The sequence below is a fragment of the Antechinus flavipes genome, chromosome 1, assembly GCF_016432865.1.
Source record: "Antechinus flavipes isolate AdamAnt ecotype Samford, QLD, Australia chromosome 1, AdamAnt_v2, whole genome shotgun sequence".
Lineage (NCBI taxonomy): Eukaryota > Metazoa > Chordata > Mammalia > Dasyuromorphia > Dasyuridae > Antechinus > Antechinus flavipes.
In genome coordinates this window covers 244,254,003-244,275,873 of record NC_067398.1, presented here as the reverse complement: position 1 = coordinate 244,275,873, position 21,871 = coordinate 244,254,003, and the positions used below count along the sequence as shown (strand labels likewise).

Here is a 21,871-nt window from a genome sequence, read left to right as displayed (position 1 = left end):
TTAGGTTAAAAAAAATTGAGAATCAATTGGTTAAACAATTAAGCACAGAAATTGTTTCTTGGAGGAAATGGAGCCTGAACTTGGCTATGAAGGGTAAGTAGGATTTGCATTGTTATAGGTAAATAGGGAGGACATTTCAAGGCTTAAAAGTCAGAATAAGTTTAGGTGGTACAATGAGAAAATAAACTGTCTAGAGCTTCAAAGGGAAAATGAGGTTGGATAGATGGGATAGTGTCAGATTAAGGAAGTGCTTGAATCAGGCAGAATTTTGAAAGAATTCAGAAAAGGACTGAAAACAAAGAGGATACTGATTAATTAGAGAAAAGCTAAGGAAGTTGTGATATATGAATATAATTGAATACTACATAAGAAGTCATGAAAGGGATAGTTTCAAGGAAACCTAAGAAAACTTGAATGAACTGATGGAGAATGAACCAGGAAAAATAATTTATATGATAACAATAACAATATAAAAGAAAACTTTGAAAGATGAATCATAATTCCCATCTTTTTTTTTCAGAGAAATGATAGACTAGGAATGCACAACGATACATTTTTCTGACATAGCCAATATATATCTGTTTTGTTTTGTTTGACTACATTTATTTGTTAAAAAGGGAGGGTATTTAAAACTTTATTTTTCATTTGAAGAGGGGAGAGTTATGAAGAACATGGGAATAGTGATGATTTAAAAAAAGGAAAGAAAATTAAAAACATTTGTAAAATGCACAGAAGTGAGCTAAAGTTCAGAGACACAGACAAATAGGACAGCATTGGAATTAATGTATAAAATTTTTATATTCTTAATATTGTACATAATTGAGATTCACAATTTTATATGATATTCTCTTTGTTGTTTTTTGGAAATTATCATGTATATTTATGTTTGCCAAACTTTATAATTAAAAAAAAATTTCAAAAGTTAGGTAGAGGTACTTAGTGTGCAGGTAAACAAGGCATGAACAGATTAAATACCTCATTCTTCCCCAGCCACTTTCAAATGAAAAGGACCAAAAAACTACTGTAAGACTTTGGGTGGGAATTGAAATAGCAGTACTAGCCATTAACTCTCCATTTGTGTCACCACAAGCTTATAAGAACATAGTACTGCTATTTCCGTCTCTGATATATTTTTTGGGGAGAGGGGAATAAGGCAGAATATTTTATAATGGTACCAAAAAAAAAAAAAAAGAGGGATTACCATTTGAGGGATGGTAAGACAAATTGGGGTAAATGAATATAATAATACTATTGTGCTATAAGAAATCACAAATAGGAGGAATTTGGAGAAACATAAAAAAATTTCTATCAACTGATAAAACTCAAAGAAAACCAGCAGAACAATATATACAAGAAAATATAAAACATAAATGAAAACACCACCAAAAAACAGCCAAATTCAGATTAGTTGCAATGACCAATTGAAGAACAGCTGATAAAAACACTTTCCTGCTTTTTAGTAGGGAAGTCTAAAACAAGAATTAGTTTTTTTTTTCCTTTTCTTCTTTTTTATATAGCCTCAGTGCTTAGTATATTGCCTAACAAGTGTAGGCAGTTAATACTTGTTGGAATTGAATACAATGGAGTACAAAATATGGTCTTTGTCCTCAAAATCTTTATGCTATAATTATATTTAGACAAGATATTAAAAAGTAAAGTAGCATAATCAAAAAAAATCAAAGAAAAAGGAAAAGGAATCTTATGAATAAAAAGTCATAGCAGTTGTGTTTGTAGTTGTAAAGAAATGGAAATTCCTATCAATTGGGGAATGAATAAATAAATTTGGATATATGAATGTAATGGAATATTATTGTGCTGTAAGAAATGATAAAAGTGATATGTTCAAAGAAACCTGAAAAAACTTGTAAGAACTGCAGCTGATGTAGTGTGAAGTAACAGTAAATAATTTATATAATAGCAACAATAACAAAAAGGTATTTTTAAAACCTCAAAATTTCCAATCAATGTAATAATCAGCCATAAGTTCAGAGGATTGATATAGTTGTGCTATCAAGCTACTGACAGAAAAGAGCCCATAGATTCAAGATGTGGAATGAGATATACATTTTTGGACATGGATAATGTGAAGATTTGTTTTGCTTAACTATACATATTTATTATGAGGTTTTTTTAAATTTAAAAATATTTTTGTTATATGGAAGAGGAAAGATTCAGGGAAAACTAGGTGATATAAAAACAAACGATTTTAAAATTTATGAAAGACATTAGTTGGGATAATGGGTAATTTGAAATTTTAAAAATTAAGAAAATAAAGTAGTTACTCAAGAAAGTCTATGACAAGGATCACAATTCAGAGTCAGAGAAGTCTTAATGGAGAATGTAAGAGATGATCTAGATCTTGAAGGATGTTGTGCAAAAGAAATGGAGAAGAGTTAAAAGACAATTTATGCAAATAAATTACTAAAGTTGATAATGTACATGACATTTTAAATTGTGTTTAATGCATTCTTTGTTCTTTCTTAAGTGTACATACAGGGTTTTTTATATATTATCATTAGGCGACTAAAGTAACAGTTCAAGAAAAGCTCAAGTATAGTTAACTAGATATAGGCTGGAAAGAAAAGGTATAATCCAAGATTGTCTAGAAAGTTTGGTTAACCTTTACATTTCTGCGTCAAGGAATCGACTCTTGTGGGTAGTTTGACACGCAGTGCGGAAACTACACTTCCCAAGAACCCTCGCGCGCCAACAAGCCAACACCTCCTTCTGGCACGCGCGTCTCCTCCCTTTCCCTCCCCCTTTGCTCTCGCACCCGCACTATCTATCGCGAGAGGACGGGCCGCGGCGGCTGTAGCGGCAGTGATCTGTGGTGGTGGTGGTGGTGGTGGCGGCCGAAGGCGGCGGCGGCCATTTTGGTGAGGCCTCTGGAGCGGCGGTGGCGGCGGCGGCGGTTCGCGGGGAGTGGCATCTCCCCTCCCCCCCACCGCCCTCCTACATCTGTGCGCCTAGAGAGGTAGAGGTAGAGACGGGATAGTGGCAGTACTGGCAGGCCCTGTGAGACCTGGGGCGGCCGCCGCGACGAGAGAGAAACCCTCCCCCCTTTCCCGGCGGGGGGGTGGCGCGCGCGCCCCCGAGGACGCAGGTAAGAAGAGGGAGACAAGATGGCTGATTCTCCTCGTCCCTCCCTCTCTCTCTCCCTCCTCCCCCCTCCCACCTCTCGACGACGAATGATTGCGCGCGCATCTTTGCTCTCCTCCCTCCCCCCCTTCCCGGGTTGCTGCGCGCGCATCTTCGGCCGGGCCCCGGGGCCAGTGCGCGAGACTGCCGGCGCGCGCCCATAGAGAGGGACAGAGAGGCCAGACGGGCCAAAAGGGGCACCGGCGTTTTATCCTCTCCCCTTTCCCGCTCTCCGCGCGCGTGCACGGGTGAACGAGTCTGAGAGGCGAGCGCGAGATCCAGGTGCGCTCTTGGCCGCGCGTATCCGTGACCCCTCCTCTCGCCCTGTCTCCCTGTTCTCTTTCCCTTAAGAGCGCGCAGGAAGGGAGTGGGTAGGGAGCGTGGGTCGGGCAGTATTTGTGCGTGCCCATCTCCGGTTCTTCACTAGGGGGGGGTAGATGGGGGGGTCTTATTAAAGCTCACCTGTTTTTCTCCCTTCCCCACACATTTCCCCACGATGTAATAGAGTGATGGGCTAGGCCGGGCACGAAGTACTGTTTTCCCTGATCCTGGGTTCCTCCTACCTCCCTCCGCCCCCTCCCCCGCCTTTCCCTTCTCCTCCGTGCGAAGATTGATTTGGGCGGGAGCCCTTAGGCTTGGGCAACCCTGCCAGGTCTCCCCACCCCCTGCCGCGCACGCGCTGCCTGTTCTAACTTGGGGTGTGTATGGGGGGGAGGAATCTTGTGTGTGTGCAGTGTGTGTTTGTGTGTTTGTGCGCGCCTTCCCCGAACCCCTCCTCTTCTTCCGCGGACCCGTGTGCGCGCACCTTGGATGGAAAGGCGGAGTTGGGGAGGGGCAAATAAGTGGGAGGAGCTGGGTGGTAACGTGGGTTAAAGAAGTCAGAGGTCAGAGAGGGTCAGAACGCTGAACTGTGGGGGTGAGGGGGCGCGAAATAGGGGTCTGTATCTAGTTAGGCACTGCAATATGTTGGGGTAAAGAGGTCAACCAAAACTCAGTGGCCAAGGATTCGGGATAAGGTGAGGTAGGGGGAGTGAATCATAACAGCAATGATTTAAAATTTGGTGAAACATTTTCAGGCATTTCCAGGTTAACTCTTAATAACTTCAGGTTTTCCTGTTAGATACCTTTTCCACATCAGAATTGAATTGTAATCTGACCTCTGTTACTGGAATCATTTCTGTAAAGAAAGTGTATTTGTGAAACTAGGCAGTCAAGATTTGTGAGGCCCAGTCATTAAAACTGGTAGTCTCTGTTATGAGCAAGCCCGAGAACTCCAGAGGCCTTTCCTTGATTGTAGAAGTCAGAAAAGTCATCTTTGTACTTCTTGTGTTTATCTTTTCTGTATGCAAGAACCTTCATTTTCATAAGGTCCACTGATTCACTTCGTTTCCTTAAACAAACAATACAGGATTTTTAAAGCTTTCTTTTACTATATTGTATCCTTTTTTCTCCTCTTCCATGGGTGGCAGAAACTTGTTCCTATTCCCTGAATTAATTCTATTTTCATAGTGCATGCTTTTGCTTACTCTTCTCTGGAATATAAAAACTTTCTTCCTTGAAGTTCTTATTGGAATCTTTTTCTTTTCTATTAAATTAGGAAACGTTGAAAAACTCAAAAGCAGATATTGTCAAATATATGAATTTATAAGAAAGTAGTTCCTCAAAGTTGATGATTACTTTCTCTCACCCTCTTTGTAGGTGTGCTCTCCTTTGGTACAGCGGCACCGTGGAAGTGCAGACTTTCACGGCGGGTGTGGTCTCAGCTCACACAGGTGAGAGAGAGAGAAGAGCCTTTAAAAAAAAAAATTGACAAGGAAGTTTAACACATCTATAAACACTGGTTGAGGGCATGAATTCTGGGCTCTAATACTTTAATGTACTTTTTGTGAAAAGAGATTGGCTTCACTAGTAAGGGGACAATGTAAACTAGTACTTTGAATGAAAACATTATCAAATAAAGTGGCTTTCTACTCTGATGTTTAGAAATTGGGAGTAATGGGATTTCTTTATACTCCTTTTGTCCCAGGGGATGGCTGTGATCCTTTTATCTTTCCCATTCATTTGAAGCAGGTACTCCAGAGGCCAGTGGACCTGAACGGAGGCTGGGACGCCCTGGGGGGCCCCGGGCCCTGGACAGTGGGTCCCGGTGGCCGGTGGCCCAGAATGAGGCCAGTTCCCAGCATGCCCTGCAGCCGGACGCCAGCCCCTCGGCTAGCAGCAGTGGTGACGAAGATACCGTCATCCTCCAGGCATCCTACGTGGAGCCCAGGAGTGGGACAATGCAAAGTAGCCCCTCTCCTGCCCACCCTCAACTTCCAGTTCTCCAGACAGAGGTATAAGAGGGAGAGGTTTTTCTCCCATCAGGAAATGTAGTTCTAAGATGGGGAAAATGGGAGTTAGGATAGAATGATTTTCTTTTGAGAAGAAAATGAACACTGAAAATATTCTCTCTCTTCAGATTGGCTTGGAATATTTCTGTGTGTATTCTATCCCCCAACAGAATGTAAACTCCTTGAGAATAAGAATAATTTTGTTGTTATGTGGCCATATTGCCTGGTATAGTCCCTTGCATATAGCATAAATTTTGTTGAAGTGAGTCATTATTCTTTGACAGGTAGTATTTCCTAGGGGGAAAAGCAAGAAACCTATTATGTTCATGGTGGTTTATGGTATACATAAGAATCTACTCAGTTGTCTTCCTCTTCCCCAGCAGATGGTATCAGACAGCATGACAGGAAGCAATCCTGTCTCCCCAGCCTCAACTGACTCTCCAGCCTCCAGTGGGGCAGGTGGCATATCTCCCCAACATCTAGCCCAGGACTCTTCCTTGGATGGACCTCCTGGCCCCCCTGATGTCTCCTCTGTGCCATTGGTTGGACTTGGCTTATCCCAGCCTGCTGACCCAGCCAGTAAGGGTCCTAAATGGGAGAAAAGTCACGCTGAGATTGCTGAACAGGCCAAGCATGTATGTATTTTCAGGCCTACCTTCTTCCTCTCCCTGCCCCTCCATTTCTTTCCCCTTTCTTACCTGTCCTTGAGGATCAGAAAATCTTCTTTAGGAACCGTCTTACCATAGACATAGCTACATCTATTCTGTTTATCAATTTCTTTTATCCTCTACTTCTAGAGTCTGGTTGTCTTTTCTCACCTTCACGGTCATTGTCTAACTTTTGCTTTTTGCTTTCTTGGTATTTCTTCCTCCATCTTAAGTTCTCTTTTCTGTCATTAGGTGTCTTCTCCCTTGAGCTAAGACTTCCTGGGGTAATTTTTCTCAAGAAAGGAGTAGGCAACAAGGAGGGAAACCCAGGGCAATATTTTCAAGTTCTTTAGAGCAAGGACAGAGTAAGAATAAGTCTATCCCTATGTCTCTGGGAACACATCATTTGATACATTTACTCATCTTGTGCTTTTCTGTGGAATGATTATTGTTGGGAGCTATTGGCCTCTGCTTTTTTATCCCACCAGGAAGCAGAGATAGAAACAAGAATTGCAGAGCTTCGGAAAGAGGGCTTCTGGTCACTAAGACGATTGCCCAAGGTACCTGAGCCAGCCAGACCCAAGGGTCACTGGGACTACTTGTGTGAAGAAATGCAGTGGCTCTCTGCTGACTTTGCTCAGGAACGACGCTGGAAAAGGGGTGTGGCTCGTAAGGTAGACATCTCTTTTCCCCATTCTTCAGGTTGAATATCACACTCAGAAAATGTTTCATTTAAGTGAAGTTAGGTGTTACAATGGATAGAGCACCAGTCCTGGCATCAGGAGGATCTGAGTTCAAATCAGCCTCTAGGTGCTTGACACTAGCTTTCTGAACCTGGGCAAGTCACTTTCCCCCAGTTGCCTTGCCCCCAAAAAGAAAAGAATAGAAAAAATGTTTAAGTAGAAATTGACCACTTGGAATAGGTTGAAAGAAAAGGATAGAATCATAGGGCCTTTGGGAATGTTGAAGAGGTAAGTTTTGATATTTATAGATATTTAGTTATATTTTGGCCACCAAAGTGTCTCGTTTTCCCACTTTCTTCTGTGGAAAAGAGGATGAAGAAACATGGGGGACAAGATCCTACTATTACTCTCAATTTTATATACTTCTTCCACTAGGTAGTTCGGATGGTAATACGTCATCATGAGGAGCAGCGACAAAAGGAAGAACGGGCCAAGCGGGAAGAGCAGGCCAAATTAAGACGAATTGCTTCATCCATTGCCAAGGAAGTCAAGCAGTTCTGGAGCAATGTGGAGAAGGTAGGAGTTTGAGGAAATGGGAATGTGTTTGGACATGGCTGTATATTTGGATGGCCAGATATATGAATATGGGAGAGAACTGTCTGCCAATCCTAATCCATTTTTAAGACTACTAATAGTCAATAAATTTTAAAATACTTAATACATAAACTAGGCATTTTAGACTTAAAGTTCCTCCTTTTAGGAAGTTTACATTTTATTGGGAGATGTACATATTTAAGTGTATACAAACTAAATACAAGGTTATTGGGGGTTGTGTTTGGAAATAGGTTCTGGCAGCTGTGAGGATCAGGAAGAGTTTTATTTGGAATGTGGAAGGAAACCAAGTATTCTCAGCAGTAAGGGAGCAATGCATTTCAAGCATTAGGGACAACTAGAGCAAAAGCAGAGAGGTGGAAAATAGATTGTAGTATGTAAGGTTTATACTCTAGAATGTATTGAAAAGAATTATATGTAACGTCTGGAAAGGTATGTTGAGCCAATTTGTGAAAGTTTTTTTTTTGGGGGGGGGGAGGGGGCAATTGGGGTTAAGTGATTTGCCCAGGGTCACGCAGCTATTAAGTGTCTAAGACCATATTTGAACTCAGGTTCTCCTGACTTCAAGGGTGGTGCTCTATCCACTGTGCCACCTAGTTCCCCCATTGTGAAAGACTTTAAAGTCTAAATAGAAGACTTTATACTTAATTCTTGAATGATCCTAAAGTCATTAGCGTTCATTGACTAGTGGGACTCTCTGTGGTGATACCTGTGCTTTTAAAAGAAATCACTTTGGCAACTGTATGGAGGTTGAGGTAGAATGAGGAGAATAGAGGGAAACTAGAAGACTATTGCAGTAGCTCAGGGCAGTAAGCGACAAAAAATCTCACAAAGGTGGTGACTGAATGTAGTAAAGGGAACAGATGTGACAGTAGAAACTAAAAAGATATCATAGCTGAAAAGATATGTTGTGAAAGTAAGGAATCAAAGATGATATCAAGGATGAGAGCCTGAATAACTAGGATGGTGATACTCTCAGCTGGTAATGGGAAGATTGTGAAAAAGTGTGGAAAAGATGATCATGAGTTCTCTTTGGACTTGTTGATTTTTGAGATACTTAAAGAACATCCAGTTTAGAAATTCCAGTAGGCAGAATGGTTGCTCAAGACAAGAGTCTTGGGGTGTACCCATCATTAGATAACTTTGATGTAGCTGATTAGAAGAGACTAAATTAGAGTAGTCAAAAAAGCATAAAGAGACCCAAGAGAGAGCACTGTCACAAAAACCTAGAAATGAGAATGTATGCTAGAAATGAGGCTGGAAGAGAGAGTAATAATCTTGAGTGTCAACATCAGAAATAATGAAGGCTGTAAACTGAAAAAATGCTACCATGTTTGGCATTTGAGAAAGTCATTGCTAACTTGGGAGAGAAAATTAAAATTAAATATTCAGACTGACAGCCATATTGCAAAGTATTGAGAAGAAAGTGAAAGAAGAAAAAGTAGAAGCTGCAAGTATGGATAGCTTTTATTTAGTTTTTGCTTGAGAAATATAGGGTGATATATAAAGCAGTGGTCATCAAAATCATTTGGTACTAGCTAAGAAACAGAGTAGTTGATCAGTTAGGTTCACGGGACAAAATAGTCAATGACTATAGTAATCTAATGTTTGACAAATCTAAAGACCCCAGCTTTGGGGATAAGAACTCACTATTTGACCAAAAACTGCTGGGAAAATTGGAAATTAGTATGGCAGGAATTAGGCATTGACCTACACCTAACACCATGTACCATGATAAGGTTGAAATGGGTTCGTGATCTAGACATAAAGAATATATAAATAGTTTAGAAGAATATAGGATAGTTTACCTCTCAGATCTGTGGAGAAGAAGGTATTTGTGACCAAAAAAGAATTAGAGACCATTATTGATCACAAAGTAGATAATTTTGATTATATTAAATTAAAAAGCTTTTGTATAAACAAAACTAATATGGACAAGATTAGAAGGGAAGCAATAAACTGGGGAAAAAAAATCTTTAAATTCAAAGGTTCTACTATTTGATTTTTGATTTTCTTCCCGAGTTATTTTTACCTTCTGAATCCAATTCTCCCTGTGCAGCAGGAGAACTGTTCGGTTCTGCAAATATGTATTGTATCTAGAATATACTGCAACATATTTAACATATATAGGACTGCTTGCCATCTTGGGGGGGGGGGGAGGGAGAGGAGGGAGGGAGGGGAAAAAACGAAACATAAGTGATTGCAAGGGACAATGCTGTGTAAAAATTATCCTGGCATGGATTCTGTCAATACAAAGTTATTATTAAATAAAATTAAAAAAAAAATTTCAAAGGTTCTGATAAAAATCCTCATTTCTAAAATACAGAGAATTAACTCAAATTTATAAGATTTATATTATGTATATAATATTTAAGATCAGATTTATAAAAATTTAAGCCATCTCCAATTGATAAATGGTCAAAGGATTTGAACAGACAATTTTCAGATAAAGAAATTGAAACTTTCTAGTCATATGAAAAGGCGCTTCAAATCACTATTGATCAGAGAAATGCAAATTAAGATGACTTTGAGACACCACTACACACCTCTCAGATTGGTTAAGTTGACAGGAAAAGATAATGATGAATGTTGGAGGGAATGTGGGAAAACTGGGATACATTGTTGGAGGATCTGTGAATGGATCCAACCATTCTGGAGAGCAATTTGGAACTATGCTCAAAAAGTTATTAAACTGAGCATACTCTTTGATCCAGCAGTGTTTGTACTGGGCTTATATCCCAAAGAGATCTTAAAGGAGGGAAAAGGGATCCACATATGCAAAAATGTTTGTGGCAGCCCTTTTTGTAGTGGCTAGAAACTGGAAACTGAGTGATGCCCATCAATTGGAGAATGGCTGAATAAATTATGGTATATGAGTGTTATGGGATATTATTGTTCTGTAAGAAACGGCCAGCAGGATGATTTCAGAGAGGCCTGGAGAGACTTAAATGAATTGATGATAAGTGAAATTAGCAGAACCAGGAGATCATTATACACAGCAACAAGATTATATACAATGATCAATTCTGATGGACAATGAAAGGATCCAAATCAGTTCCAATTGTTCAGTGATGAAGAGAGCCAACCACACCTAGAGAGAGGACTGTGGGAAATGAGGGTGGATCACAACATAGCATTCTCACTCTTTCTGTTGTTGTTTGCTTGTATTTTGTTTTCTTTCTCAGGTTTTTTTTTCTTTCTAGATCCAATTTTTCTTGTGCAGCAAGAAAACTAGAAATATGTATACGTGTATTGGATTTAACATGTGTTTTAACATATTTAACATATAGTGGACTACTTGCCATCTAGGGGAGGGGGTGGGAGGGAAGAGGGAAAAATTTGGAACAGAAAGTTTTACAAGGGTCAATGTTGAAAAATTATCCATGCATATGTTTTTGTAAATGAAAAGCTTTAATTAAAAAAAAAAGCTGTAATAGGGTGATAGTTTGAGGGATGATTATGATTTTTAAGGATAAGGAGACTTGGGTATGTTTATAAGTAACTAAAAACCTCTAGTCTAGACTAGATATGGGAAGGGGAGGATTGAGGTGTGGGTAGAGGAGAACAATGTGCCAGAGAAGACAGGAAAGGATTTGAAAGTGAATGAAGTATTTGTTAAGCATTTACTATGTAAAAAGCATTAAGTGTGCTAAGCATTACAAATAGAAAAGCAAGAGAATCCCTGCTCTCAAGGAGCTCACATTCTAATTGGAGAATGAGTGCACATGTGGAAGATTTTGGCTTCAGGTCAGATGGAAAAATGGAGTGATCCTTTGGGTGTAGTAGCAACAGTTAATGCTCCCCCTTTGATATAATTTCCACTGATAAAATCATATCAGTTTCTGGTGTTAAACTATTTGATAGTGCCAAGAACTTTCCTTTCTGGGTCTTTAGTAGTTGTGGGTATAATACTTGCAGGAGCAATTAGCAGACCACATCTCCATCGGCTAGGATGATGACTATGGTTTCTGCGATACTAAGACCTCTGGAAGGTACCATTGCAAGGTTCTTGGATTCAGGATTCCCGTTTGTCTCCATCAGGTTTAAGGGGAGATTGCTAGCCAGATAGTGATGGTCTGATTTGCCTAAAACATGCTGCCTCCTACCTCTCCCCCAGGTTCCCCAATGCTTCAGATAGTGTGGCTTTGCATGTCTTTTGTGTAGCAGCTAGATTTCAGTTGGTGGGAATAACTGAACCCTTCTCTATAGGAATTGCTTCCTTGGATGCTGGCTGAGGACTGGGATAGAATCAGACCTGTCAGATCAAAACCACATATAGAAAGGTTGGCCTTGGCAAGAAGAAGCCACCTTAATATCAGGAATAACATTTCATTTTTGTAATGCACATGGGTCCTGCTGGTACTGAGTGACAGGCAAAAAGTAGACAGCTTGTAGAAGTAACACAGGCTCTATCCTGAGAGATCATATTATATAGTAGTTCTGACCTAGATTTCTTCCCTGATTTTCATAGGTGGTACAGTTCAAACAGCAGTCTAGACTAGAGGAAAAGCGAAAAAAAGCCCTAGACCTTCAACTTGACTTTATTGTGGGCCAAACAGAGAAGTATTCCGATTTGCTGAGCCAGAGCCTCAATCAGCCTCTTGCCCCAACTCCAAGCAAAGCTGGCTCTTCCCCTGGCCTTGGTTCTTCTCACACTGGTTCAGCTGCTTCTAGTCCTCCACCTCCTGTCCTTCTCCAGCTTGATGATGAAGGTGGGTGCTTTTGAATCAGTTTGCTTTCTTATGTTCCTCAGAACAGTTCAAACCTGTGACTGACTTAATTAACTTGTAGTTCTGAACTTGTTTTTTATGCTCTAGATGGGGACTTTCAGCCACAAGAAGAAGAAGAAGATGATGAAGAAACAATTGAGGTAGAGGAACAACAAGAGGGCAATGATGCAGAGACTCAGAGACGTGAGATTGAACTGCTTCGTCGTGAGGGAGAATTGCCCTTGGAAGAACTACTACGTTCTTTGCCACCCCAGCTATTGGTTGCGCCTTCCAGTCCCAGTCAGGTCCCTTCCTCAAGTGATGGTGACTCTCAGGAGGTCCTAGAGGAGGATGGTGAAGAAGAGGAATCTCACCCAGGTCCAAAGGTACAAGAGAAAAGGCAGGGTAGAGAAGATGGATGAATTTTAAGTCTGCTATTGGTTTGGAAAGGATTAGAATCAAGCCATTCTCCAGTTGATAAATATTCAAAGGATATGAGCAGACAGTTTTCAAATGAAGAAATTGAAACTATTTCTAGTCATATGAAAAGGTGTTCCAAATCATTATTGATCAGAGAAATGCAAATTAAGACAACTCTGAGGCACCACTACACACTACATACTTCATTCACTTTCAAATTTTTTCCTGTCTTCTTTGGCACATTGTTCTGTCTTCTTTGGCACATTGTTCTCCTCTACCCACACCTCAATCCTCCCTTTCCCATGTCTAGTCTAGACTAAAGGTTTTTAGTTAGTCAGATTTGCAAAAATGAGGGGATGCAGGAAAATTGGGACATTGATGCATTGTTGGTGGAGTTGTGAACGGATCCAACCATTCTGCAGAGCTATTTGGAAGTATACTCAAAAAGTTACCAAACTGTGCATACCCTTTGTTACCACTGGGCTTATATCCCAAAGAGATATTAAAGAAGGGAAAGAGACCAGTATGTGCAAAAAATGTTTGTGGCAGCCTTTTTCGTAGTGGCAAGAAACTGGAAACTGAGTGGATGCCCATCAATTGGAGAATGGTTGAATAAATTGTGGTATATGAATGTTATGGAATATTATTGTTCTGTAAGGAATGACCAGCAGGATGAATACAGAGAGATCTGGAGAGACTTACATGAACTGATGCTAAGTGAAATGAGCAGAACCAGGAATCATTATACACTTCAGTAACAATGCTATATGATAATCAGTTCTGATAGATGTGGCTATCTTCCACAATAAGAGGATCCAAATCCGTTTCAGTTGATCTGTAATGAACAGAACCAGCTACACCCACAGAAAGAACACTGGGAAATGAGAAATAACATTTCTACTCTTTCTGTTATTGTTTGCTTGCATTTTTGTTTTTCTTCTCAGGTTATTTTTACCCTCTTTGTACATCTGATCTTTCTTGTTCAACAAGATAACTGTATAGATATATATTTACATATATTGTATTTAACATATACTTTAACATTTAACATGAATAGGACTACCTCCCATCTAGGGGAGGGAATGGAGGGAAGGAAAGGAAAAGTTGAAACAGAAGTTTTTGCAAGGGTCAATGCTGAAAAATTACCCATGCATATTCTTTGTATATAAATAGCTATAATTTAAAAAAAAAAGAAAAGCTGACACACACACAAAAGAAAGGATTAGAGACTTCTAATCAGAGCCTAAAAATGTGATCATTGGTATTTGACCAGTGGAATCTGGTACCAACTCGACTATTTTGTTATAGTGGAATAATTCTGCAGTATTCTTGTCTTGGTTAATTAGACCATATCTAGAATATTAGGTTCAATCCTGGGTTCCCTATTTTAGGAGTGCTATTGGTGTAATGTAAAGTACCCAGAGATGAACTGCCAGGATGGAGAAGAGCCTCAAATTCATAAAAAATAGATTCCTGTAAGGTTGAAGAAATTTGGGGTGTTTATTCTATGAAAATAGAAAAAAGGGATATGGTAGCTTAAATGTATTTGAAGAGCTGTTGATGAGAAGAAGTCGTTTTTCTTGTAGTCTTTAGGCCATTTGATGAAAGTTGAAAAAGCAATTTAGATTTCATTTCAAAAGCAGCTTCCCAGTAGTTAGCCTCAGAAAAAAGTGGGGCTACTCACTAATTATTCAAAGGTATATTTTAGAATTTATTTTCTAATATAAGTCGAAGTAGATGCCTACTAGAATTTCTTCCAATTGGAAATCTGTGATTCTCATTCTGATATCTCATTTGGAGAAAATTAGGACCTGTATTGAAGGTGTTTTGGTGTTAGCATGGAATAGTCTTCTAAGGTTCAGCACTTCCACAGGTCTGCCTCTAGGCAGTGGGGCTAAGACTTGGTAGCTGGTGCTAAAAATAAAATCCCTTGATTACTCTTTTGTCCTGGTCATGCCTGTGGCAACAGTGACTTGGGAGACAGTAGGCTTAAGGGTCATTCTGTGGTGGGTGAGCTAATAGTACCTATTTCCTATGCTTCTACACTGATTTTCTCACTCTCTACATTTTCTCCTTAGAGAAAGCACCCAGTACCTGTCACACAGCGAAACAAACAATTGTGGCATCCAGATGAGGAGGATGAGGAATTCAGAGCTGATGAGGATGAAGGTTAGTCTTTCAAATCATCTTTTTTTCCGCCTTGGGGAGTGTATATAACTTCTCTCCACTTTTGATTTTGTTTGCTTTCTTCCCTAGCGGAGGATGAAGAGGATACAATAGCTGCTGAAGAACAATTGGCAGGGGAGGTAGACCATGCCACGGAGCTCAGTGAATTGGCCCGAGAAGGTGAGGGAACTGGTAACAAGATGTTGTAGAAGTTGACAAGATTATTTTTGGGAATATAGCACTTTCACAGGTCCACCCCAGCTGTGGGACAAGGATTTGGTAGCTGGTGCTGAAAGCAAACCCTTCAGCTCTCCCTCTGTGCCCAGTCTAAATCAATGACTGTAGCATTTGTGGGGCAAAATAGGCTGAGACAACAGGGTTGTTGGAGAGGAGATAGAAAGCTGATCCCAGTATGTCCTCTAGGAGAGCTTTCAGTGGAAGAGTTGCTGCAACAGTATGCCGGGGCCTATGCTTCAGATGCTTCATTCCCAGGCTCAGGGAGTAGTGAAGATGAGGAAGATGAAGATGATGGTACCAGCTCTGAATCTGAACAAGATCAGGAAGAGGAAGAGCATCCCCATGAGGATAGTAGCAGTCAGTCTGGTATGTGGGGATTGAGGAATCCTCGATTTAGAAATGGGAAAAGACCAGTTGTAATTGGGGATTATGTGTGGGGATCGCTAATCCCAATCTCTATCTATGCAGAATCAGCTGAGGAAGCAATGGAGGAGGAAGAGGAGAATGTTTCAGAGGAAGAAGAGGCAAGTGAGAATTCAGACTCAGAGGAATCAGAGTCAGAAGTGTCTGAGCAATCTGAGGAGGCCCAGCCTAGAAACCGAGCAGATGAGGAAGAGGAGGAGGAAGATGATGACTTTGGAGTAGAATATCTTCTGGCCCAGGATGAAGAGAGGAGTGAAGTCAAGGGAGACAGTGGCCCTGCCGCTCCAGGGCCTCCTCCATCACTCGGCCCTAAGAAGGAGATAACTGATATTGCTGCTGCTGCTGAGAGCCTCCAACCCAAGGGCTACACTCTGGCCACCACCCAGGTACTCACTAATCCTGTCTTTGTCCTCACTCATCTATGCCTGTCTTTGTCTTCTTAGCCACAACTTGCATTTATTTCTACTCAAAATGTTTGCTCTAGCCATTTTCCAAAATTATCCCTTCTCTCTTTTCCTTCTGTACCAGGTGAAGACGCCAATCCCACTTCTGCTTCGGGGCCAGTTGCGTGAATACCAGCATATTGGGCTGGACTGGCTAGTTACTATGTATGAGAAGAAGCTCAATGGCATCCTTGCTGATGAGATGGGTCTGGGGAAGACTATCCAGACTATCTCCCTGCTGGCTCACTTGGCCTGTGAAAAGGGTAACCCTAGAAAGACTCTACATCTGGGGATTTTGTTCCCTTCAGGCCCCACATAACTTTCTTGAGAACAGTTCTTATCTCATTGGGTGGGAAAGGTAGGGTTGGGAAATGAAAAATTTGAATGTGGATGATGACTATTCAGACTATTTAATCAGAAACCTGGTTATCCATCTGACTGAGAAATGGAAATTGCAAGACTACTGGGGGTTGATATTTGGTGCTTGAAACCAAGACTAATTGCTATGTGACTGTTATCTGGAAAGGAGGATAGAAACTGGGAAATTATGTTATCTAACAGGATTTTGGACAAAAAAGGCAACAGGCTTGACTGAGGGCTTCATTGTGCAAGCCTGGAATGGACTTTTAAACTTCATTGCCTCACTTCTAATCTTCTCTCCTCATTGTCAAATAGGTAACTGGGGTCCTCATTTGATCATTGTCCCTACCAGTGTGATGTTGAACTGGGAAATGGAACTAAAGCGATGGTGCCCCAGCTTTAAAATCCTCACTTACTATGGAGCTCAAAAAGAAAGGAAGCTCAAGCGGCAGGTTAAGACTTTTGCCACTCTTATTTGATCACCTCTGATCTCTATTGATTCTGGCTCCCTTGATGGCCTCTTCTTGCCTTCTTCCTTCTATTGAACTTTTCCCCTCTCCCCCCCCTCCTCATATCAAAAAACTGTTTCTTCTAATTTGTTCTTGATCCCTAGATGGTCTTTTCTTTATTCTTTTCCTATTGTTTTACCCTCTTATTCTATATTCATTTCTCTCTCTCTCTTTTTTTTTTAATTTTTCTTTTTTTCTTTTCTGGTCTCATAGGGCTGGACTAAGCCCAATGCCTTCCACGTTTGTATCACATCTTACAAGCTGGTGCTGCAGGACCACCAGGCCTTCCGCCGAAAGAACTGGCGATACCTCATCTTAGATGAGGCACAAAATATCAAAAACTTCAAGTCTCAGCGATGGCAGTCTTTACTTAACTTCAACAGGTGAACGATGGGAAAATATAGGGAAAGTCTCAACATCTGACAAAAACAGCCTAATCATCTACCTGAATTCAGAAAGAAAGTCCCAGGAAAATAGGCTGAACCTCCAAGGTCTTACAATGACTCTTTTGTTCTTTGTTTTGTGTTTTCCTGCAGCCAGCGCCGTCTGCTCTTGACAGGGACACCACTGCAGAATAGCCTTATGGAATTGTGGTCCCTGATGCACTTCCTGATGCCCCATGTCTTCCAGTCCCACCGAGAATTCAAAGAATGGTTTTCTAATCCCTTGACTGGCATGATTGAAGGCAGTCAGGAATACAATGAGGGATTAGTCAAACGGCTTCATAAGGTAAGAGGAAAGAAGAGTAAATTAAAACATAATCAATGTGGGAAGACTATAGTACTTTGCTCAATAGAACAGTCAACATTCATACCATACTGACAAAAATAAAAGGGTATATCTCTTTTGTGTGTGTTATAAATGGACCATCTTTCTCAGGGACCAAACTTTCTTTGTAAGGGATTGTTTTTAAGATTTGTTGGGAAGTTTATGTTGCAGACAAACAAAACAGTAAAATTTAAAGGAAAATTAGCATAGCTTTGAATTAATGTAAGAATCACTACTAGAGATAGAATAAAATGTACTAAAAAAGTTTGGTCTTAGATGAAACTTGGCTAAAATGAGCCTTTTGGTGTAGAATGATTTCTAGATTTTGCCCATAATAGTTTTCACATTCCTAATTCCTGCTTATTTGATCCTAGGTCCTCCGGCCTTTTTTACTGCGCCGAGTCAAGGTGGATGTTGAAAAGCAGATGCCCAAGAAGTATGAACATGTAATTCGTTGCCGTCTATCAAAGCGACAGCGCTGCCTTTATGATGACTTCATGGCACAGGCTACGTGAGTCTCTCTCCAAGGTCATAAGCATAGGTGCTAGACTTCCAAGTAATGAGTTTTTGTCCAAGTAGCTGTAGAAGGAAATTTCTGGAACCTTACCCATGTTTTTCTCTTTTTTTCTTGATAGTACCAAGGAGACACTTGCTACTGGTCACTTCATGAGCGTCATCAACATTCTGATGCAGCTTCGTAAGGTCTGCAACCACCCTAACTTGTTTGATCCACGTCCTGTGACTTCTCCTTTCATCACTCCTGGCATCTGCTTTAGCACTGCTTCACTGGTGCTTCAAGCCACAGACATCCATCCCTTGCAAGTAAGTGACTTCCCCCTAATTTTTTTTTTAGTCATTAATATTCACTTTACCATATGGCCCCCAGCTCAACATTAATTTTCTGAGTTAGTGGCTGGATTCTGATCCTTGAATTTTTCCCCTCCGTTCCTGTGCTGACGGCCCCACCTCATCTCTGCACACTAGTTTCTAGTCATCTTTATTGGATTTTAACTTGACCTGTCTTTCTTTGGCTCCTCTGATGACAGCGGGTAGACATGGGCCGGTTTGACCTGATTGGGCTGGAGGGCCGAGTATCTCGTTATGAGGCTGACACATTTCTGCCCCGTCATCGTCTCTCTCGCCGGATACTATTGGAGGTGGCCACTGCTCCGGATCCCCCTCCCCGTCCCAAGCCTGTAAAGATGAAAGTTAACAGGTACTAGGGATGATGAATAAGTGAATGGGAAATTAGAGGGCAAATGGAGTAGTTATGATTAGTGATTAGTGGAATGATATAGGAGAAAAAATAAGTAATGGATATTTAAAGTATTGTTCTGAATGTTGGTAGGAACAGGATGTAGAGAAATTTAAAAGTAGGAAAGTAATTGTGGGTTAATTTAGTCTAAAATTGTTGTTTCTTTTTTCACTTTATCTGCTTTTTTTCTGAGTCTTGTCTGAATTTCCTCATTTCGGTTCCCATTTTTTCTCCTTTTTTTCTCTCCTTTGAATGTATAATTTCTCTCTTTTTTGCCTTATCTCTCTATTCTTTCTTTGGTTTTTCTCTGTGATAGGATGCTGCAGCCAGTGCCAAAGCCAGAAGGCCGGACAGTAGTTGTGGTGAACAACCCACGGACACCCTTGAGTCCTGCCCCAACCCGACCTCCTCCAGGCCCTGAGCATTCAGCCCAGCTCACTCCTGGCCCAACCCCTCCAGTGCTGCCAGCTCCACTATTGGTGTCATCATCATCCCCTGGGGCTTCACTTAGCCCAGCATCTCGGCCTCCTGGCCCAGTCCTGCTACCCCCTCTGCAGCCAAACAGTGGTTCCCTCCCCCAGGGTGAGTTACAAAGGATCCTAGGTACTGGGATAGTTCCATAGTTCTACTTGGGTCTGAGAAAGTAGTGAAAAAAGCTTGAGGAAATGGTCAGGAAAAGGGAATAAGGAGTGGTTTGGTTGGGGTGAAAGAAACCACGGAGGTTAATGGGACCACACAAGATGCTGATGGTTCCCTACTTTGTGTTCACAGTGCTGCCACCCCCTCTGGGGGTGTTAGGTGGAACCCCACGGCCCCCCACCCCAGCCTTGCCCTTGAAGCCATCTCCACCTGCCCCAGTGCGCCTGAGTCCCTCTGCTCCACCTGGCTCATCCAGTTTGTTAAAACCTTTGACGGTGCCACCTGGCTATGCCTTCCCCGCTGCAACTCCTCCAGCTCCTGGGCCTCAGCGCCTCATCCTCTCTCCTGACATGCAAGCACGCCTGCCTTGTGAGTCTTGGAACAATTTGGTGTGACTCAGGGATGGGGAGGAGGGGAGAGGGGGAGCTTGAGGGCAAGGATTGCAGAGGGAAAACCTTGTTCAATCCCCAAGGAAGAGGAATTTAAGAATGCTAGAAAGAGGGAAATGGGAGGCAGGATGGAAGAATGGAATTTTTCAGGATAGGGTGAGTTTTTGATGAGTGAATGTCAAAAAATAATACAAGGCCTCAGAGGAGATGTGTGTCTGGTGAGCAAGGAGATGTGGCTAATAGAAAATGCCAAGAAGCAACAAGCTTTTTTCTTGCTATCTCACAGCCGGCGAGGTGGTGAGCATCGGGCAGTTGGCCTCCTTAGCACAGCGGCCAGTGGCTAGTACAGGGGGCAGTAAACCCCTCACCTTCCAGATCCAGGGCAACAAGTTGACTTTGACTGGTGCCCAGGTGCGCCAACTTGCTGTGGGGCAGCCCCGCCCGCTGCAAAGTAGGTAAAACCCACCCCCTGTCCTGCCCTCTACCTTCTTTTCCTCCTTGTCTCTGCTTTTCTTCCTTTTTGAATTTCAATCTCATTGTGTCTCCTTCCATATATGGTGTGGGTGGCACTGAGGATAATAGATTTTCATTAAGTCTTCATTTAAAAAGGAAAAAAAAGGTTCAATATGGGGAGGTATGCCCTCTTTCTCTATTTTTTCCCCTTATTTTCACCATCACCCCTGCCTTCCCCAGTTGTCAGCTGCCCCCACCCTGTTTCTTTCTCTCTTGCTCTCTTACTTTCTCTTTCCTCTCTTGCTTTCTCCCTTCTCCCTCTTTATCTCTCTCCATTCTTCCCCTATCTCTCTCCTTCCTCCTCTACTTCTCTCCTTCCTTTTCTTCTTCTCTCCCTATTTTTCTCCTTTCTCTTTCTTTCTCTCTTTACCTAACCCAGGGAACGTGGTGCACCTGGTGTCAGCAGGGGGGCAGCACCAAATCATCAACCAGCCCGCCCATGTGGCTTTCATCCAGGCAGTGGCCCCGACCCCTGGCCCCACCCCTGTCTCTGTGCTGCCTTCTTCGACCCCCAGCACCACCCCTGCCCCTACTGGTCTCAGCCTCCCGCTTGCTGCCAACCAGGGTGAGGCTCTTAGCTTCATCTTCATCCCCATGCCAGCCTTGGCCCCTTCAGGTATCCCCTAAGTTTTTGTCTGTCCAGCTCCCAGTCCTGAGTTTGTCCATCCCATATAGCATTCCCGTAATGCTGCTTTCCCCTGCAGTAGCTCAGATGTCTTGTCATCAATCCTTTTCACTCAGTACTTTGTTCATTTTCTGGTTTCTTCTCAACTTGGCTTCATCTTATAGTGCCCCCAGCCATGGTGAACAGCTCGGGAGTGGTGAAGATTGTAGTGCGTCAGGCCCCTAGGGATGGATTGGGTCCTTCACCCCAGCTGGCCCCTCCACCCCGGCCTCCCAGCTCTGGACTTCCATCACTACTAACCCCACGACCTACACTACCCTCTGGCCGGCTACCTGCTCCTACACTGGGCCCTGCCCGTGGCCCCCTGCCTACACTGGTCAGGCCCCTGCTCAGGCTACTGCATAGTCCTTCACCAGAGACAACTGGTAAGTCTCAAAACCTGGAATATTTAAGGTCTTTGCTGAGATCCAGCTGAGCCCAGAAGTAGTTCAGGGGTGGTAGAACATACAGGATATATTATGTTTAAAAGTATCATGAAGAACTCATTCTTTGAATCTAATTACTTTTTAAAAAACCATTCATATTTGCACAGCTCATTAGTATGCTTTTCTTCACAATAGTCATGTGAGGTAAGTGGGCAAGGATTATTTCTCTGTTACAAAGGAGACTGAGTCCTAGGGATATTAAAGGCCTTGCCCAGGGTAACACGCAAATATTACGGTGTAAGATTGAACCAAGATTCCATTTCTACTTCTGTGGTTGTGATCATTACACTAAGCCAGTTCTGTCAGTTGGTCAGATTTTAGACTGCCCTGGAAATCCTTAACAATCTAAGTCCCTTCTCTACCCTTCAAGTAGCAATTATATGCATATTGGATCCCTTAAACTGAATCCCCCTGGATCCTGGGGTGGCCTTGGTTTTATACCTGTCCTGTCCTTATTCCAAGATGTTGTCCAGAATTTGGGGAATTAAGAATATCAAAGAGTCTTTAAGGGGAACAATCT

General features: G+C 41.9%; 1 protein-coding gene across 6 annotated transcripts in view; it reads left to right on the top strand.

Moving 5' to 3' along the window:
• Positions 1-2,473: 2,473 nt before the first annotated feature.
• The window catches only part of SRCAP (Snf2 related CREBBP activator protein), a 30,830-nt gene continuing 11,432 nt past the window's right edge, over positions 2,474-21,871 (top strand). The window contains exons 1-24 of one of the 6 annotated variants that reach the window (XM_051998997.1): positions 2,474-3,103; positions 4,837-4,910; positions 5,209-5,471; positions 5,852-6,103; positions 6,604-6,789; positions 7,234-7,374; positions 11,882-12,122; positions 12,228-12,505; positions 14,618-14,708; positions 14,796-14,885; positions 15,129-15,308; positions 15,411-15,751; positions 15,894-16,071; positions 16,484-16,620; positions 16,891-17,060; positions 17,214-17,406; positions 17,820-17,956; positions 18,081-18,267; positions 18,492-18,661; positions 19,017-19,282; positions 19,472-19,708; positions 20,015-20,179; positions 20,621-20,806; positions 21,031-21,291. In XM_051998997.1, the coding sequence (XP_051854957.1) occupies positions 5,418-5,471; positions 5,852-6,103; positions 6,604-6,789; positions 7,234-7,374; positions 11,882-12,122; positions 12,228-12,505; positions 14,618-14,708; positions 14,796-14,885; positions 15,129-15,308; positions 15,411-15,751; positions 15,894-16,071; positions 16,484-16,620; positions 16,891-17,060; positions 17,214-17,406; positions 17,820-17,956; positions 18,081-18,267; positions 18,492-18,661; positions 19,017-19,282; positions 19,472-19,708; positions 20,015-20,179; positions 20,621-20,806; positions 21,031-21,291 (4,141 nt within the window). In that variant the 5' untranslated portion in view covers positions 2,474-3,103; positions 4,837-4,910; positions 5,209-5,417. Of the gene's footprint in view, positions 3,104-3,311; positions 3,421-4,836; positions 4,911-5,205; positions 5,472-5,848; positions 6,104-6,603; positions 6,790-7,233; positions 7,375-11,881; positions 12,123-12,227; positions 12,506-14,617; positions 14,709-14,795; positions 14,886-15,128; positions 15,309-15,410; positions 15,752-15,893; positions 16,072-16,483; positions 16,621-16,890; positions 17,061-17,213; positions 17,407-17,819; positions 17,957-18,080; positions 18,268-18,491; positions 18,662-19,016; positions 19,283-19,471; positions 19,709-20,014; positions 20,180-20,620; positions 20,807-21,030; positions 21,292-21,871 lie in introns of those variants that run through there. The other 5 variants (XM_051998961.1, XM_051998969.1, XM_051998979.1 and 2 more) reach the window with 5 other exon arrangements.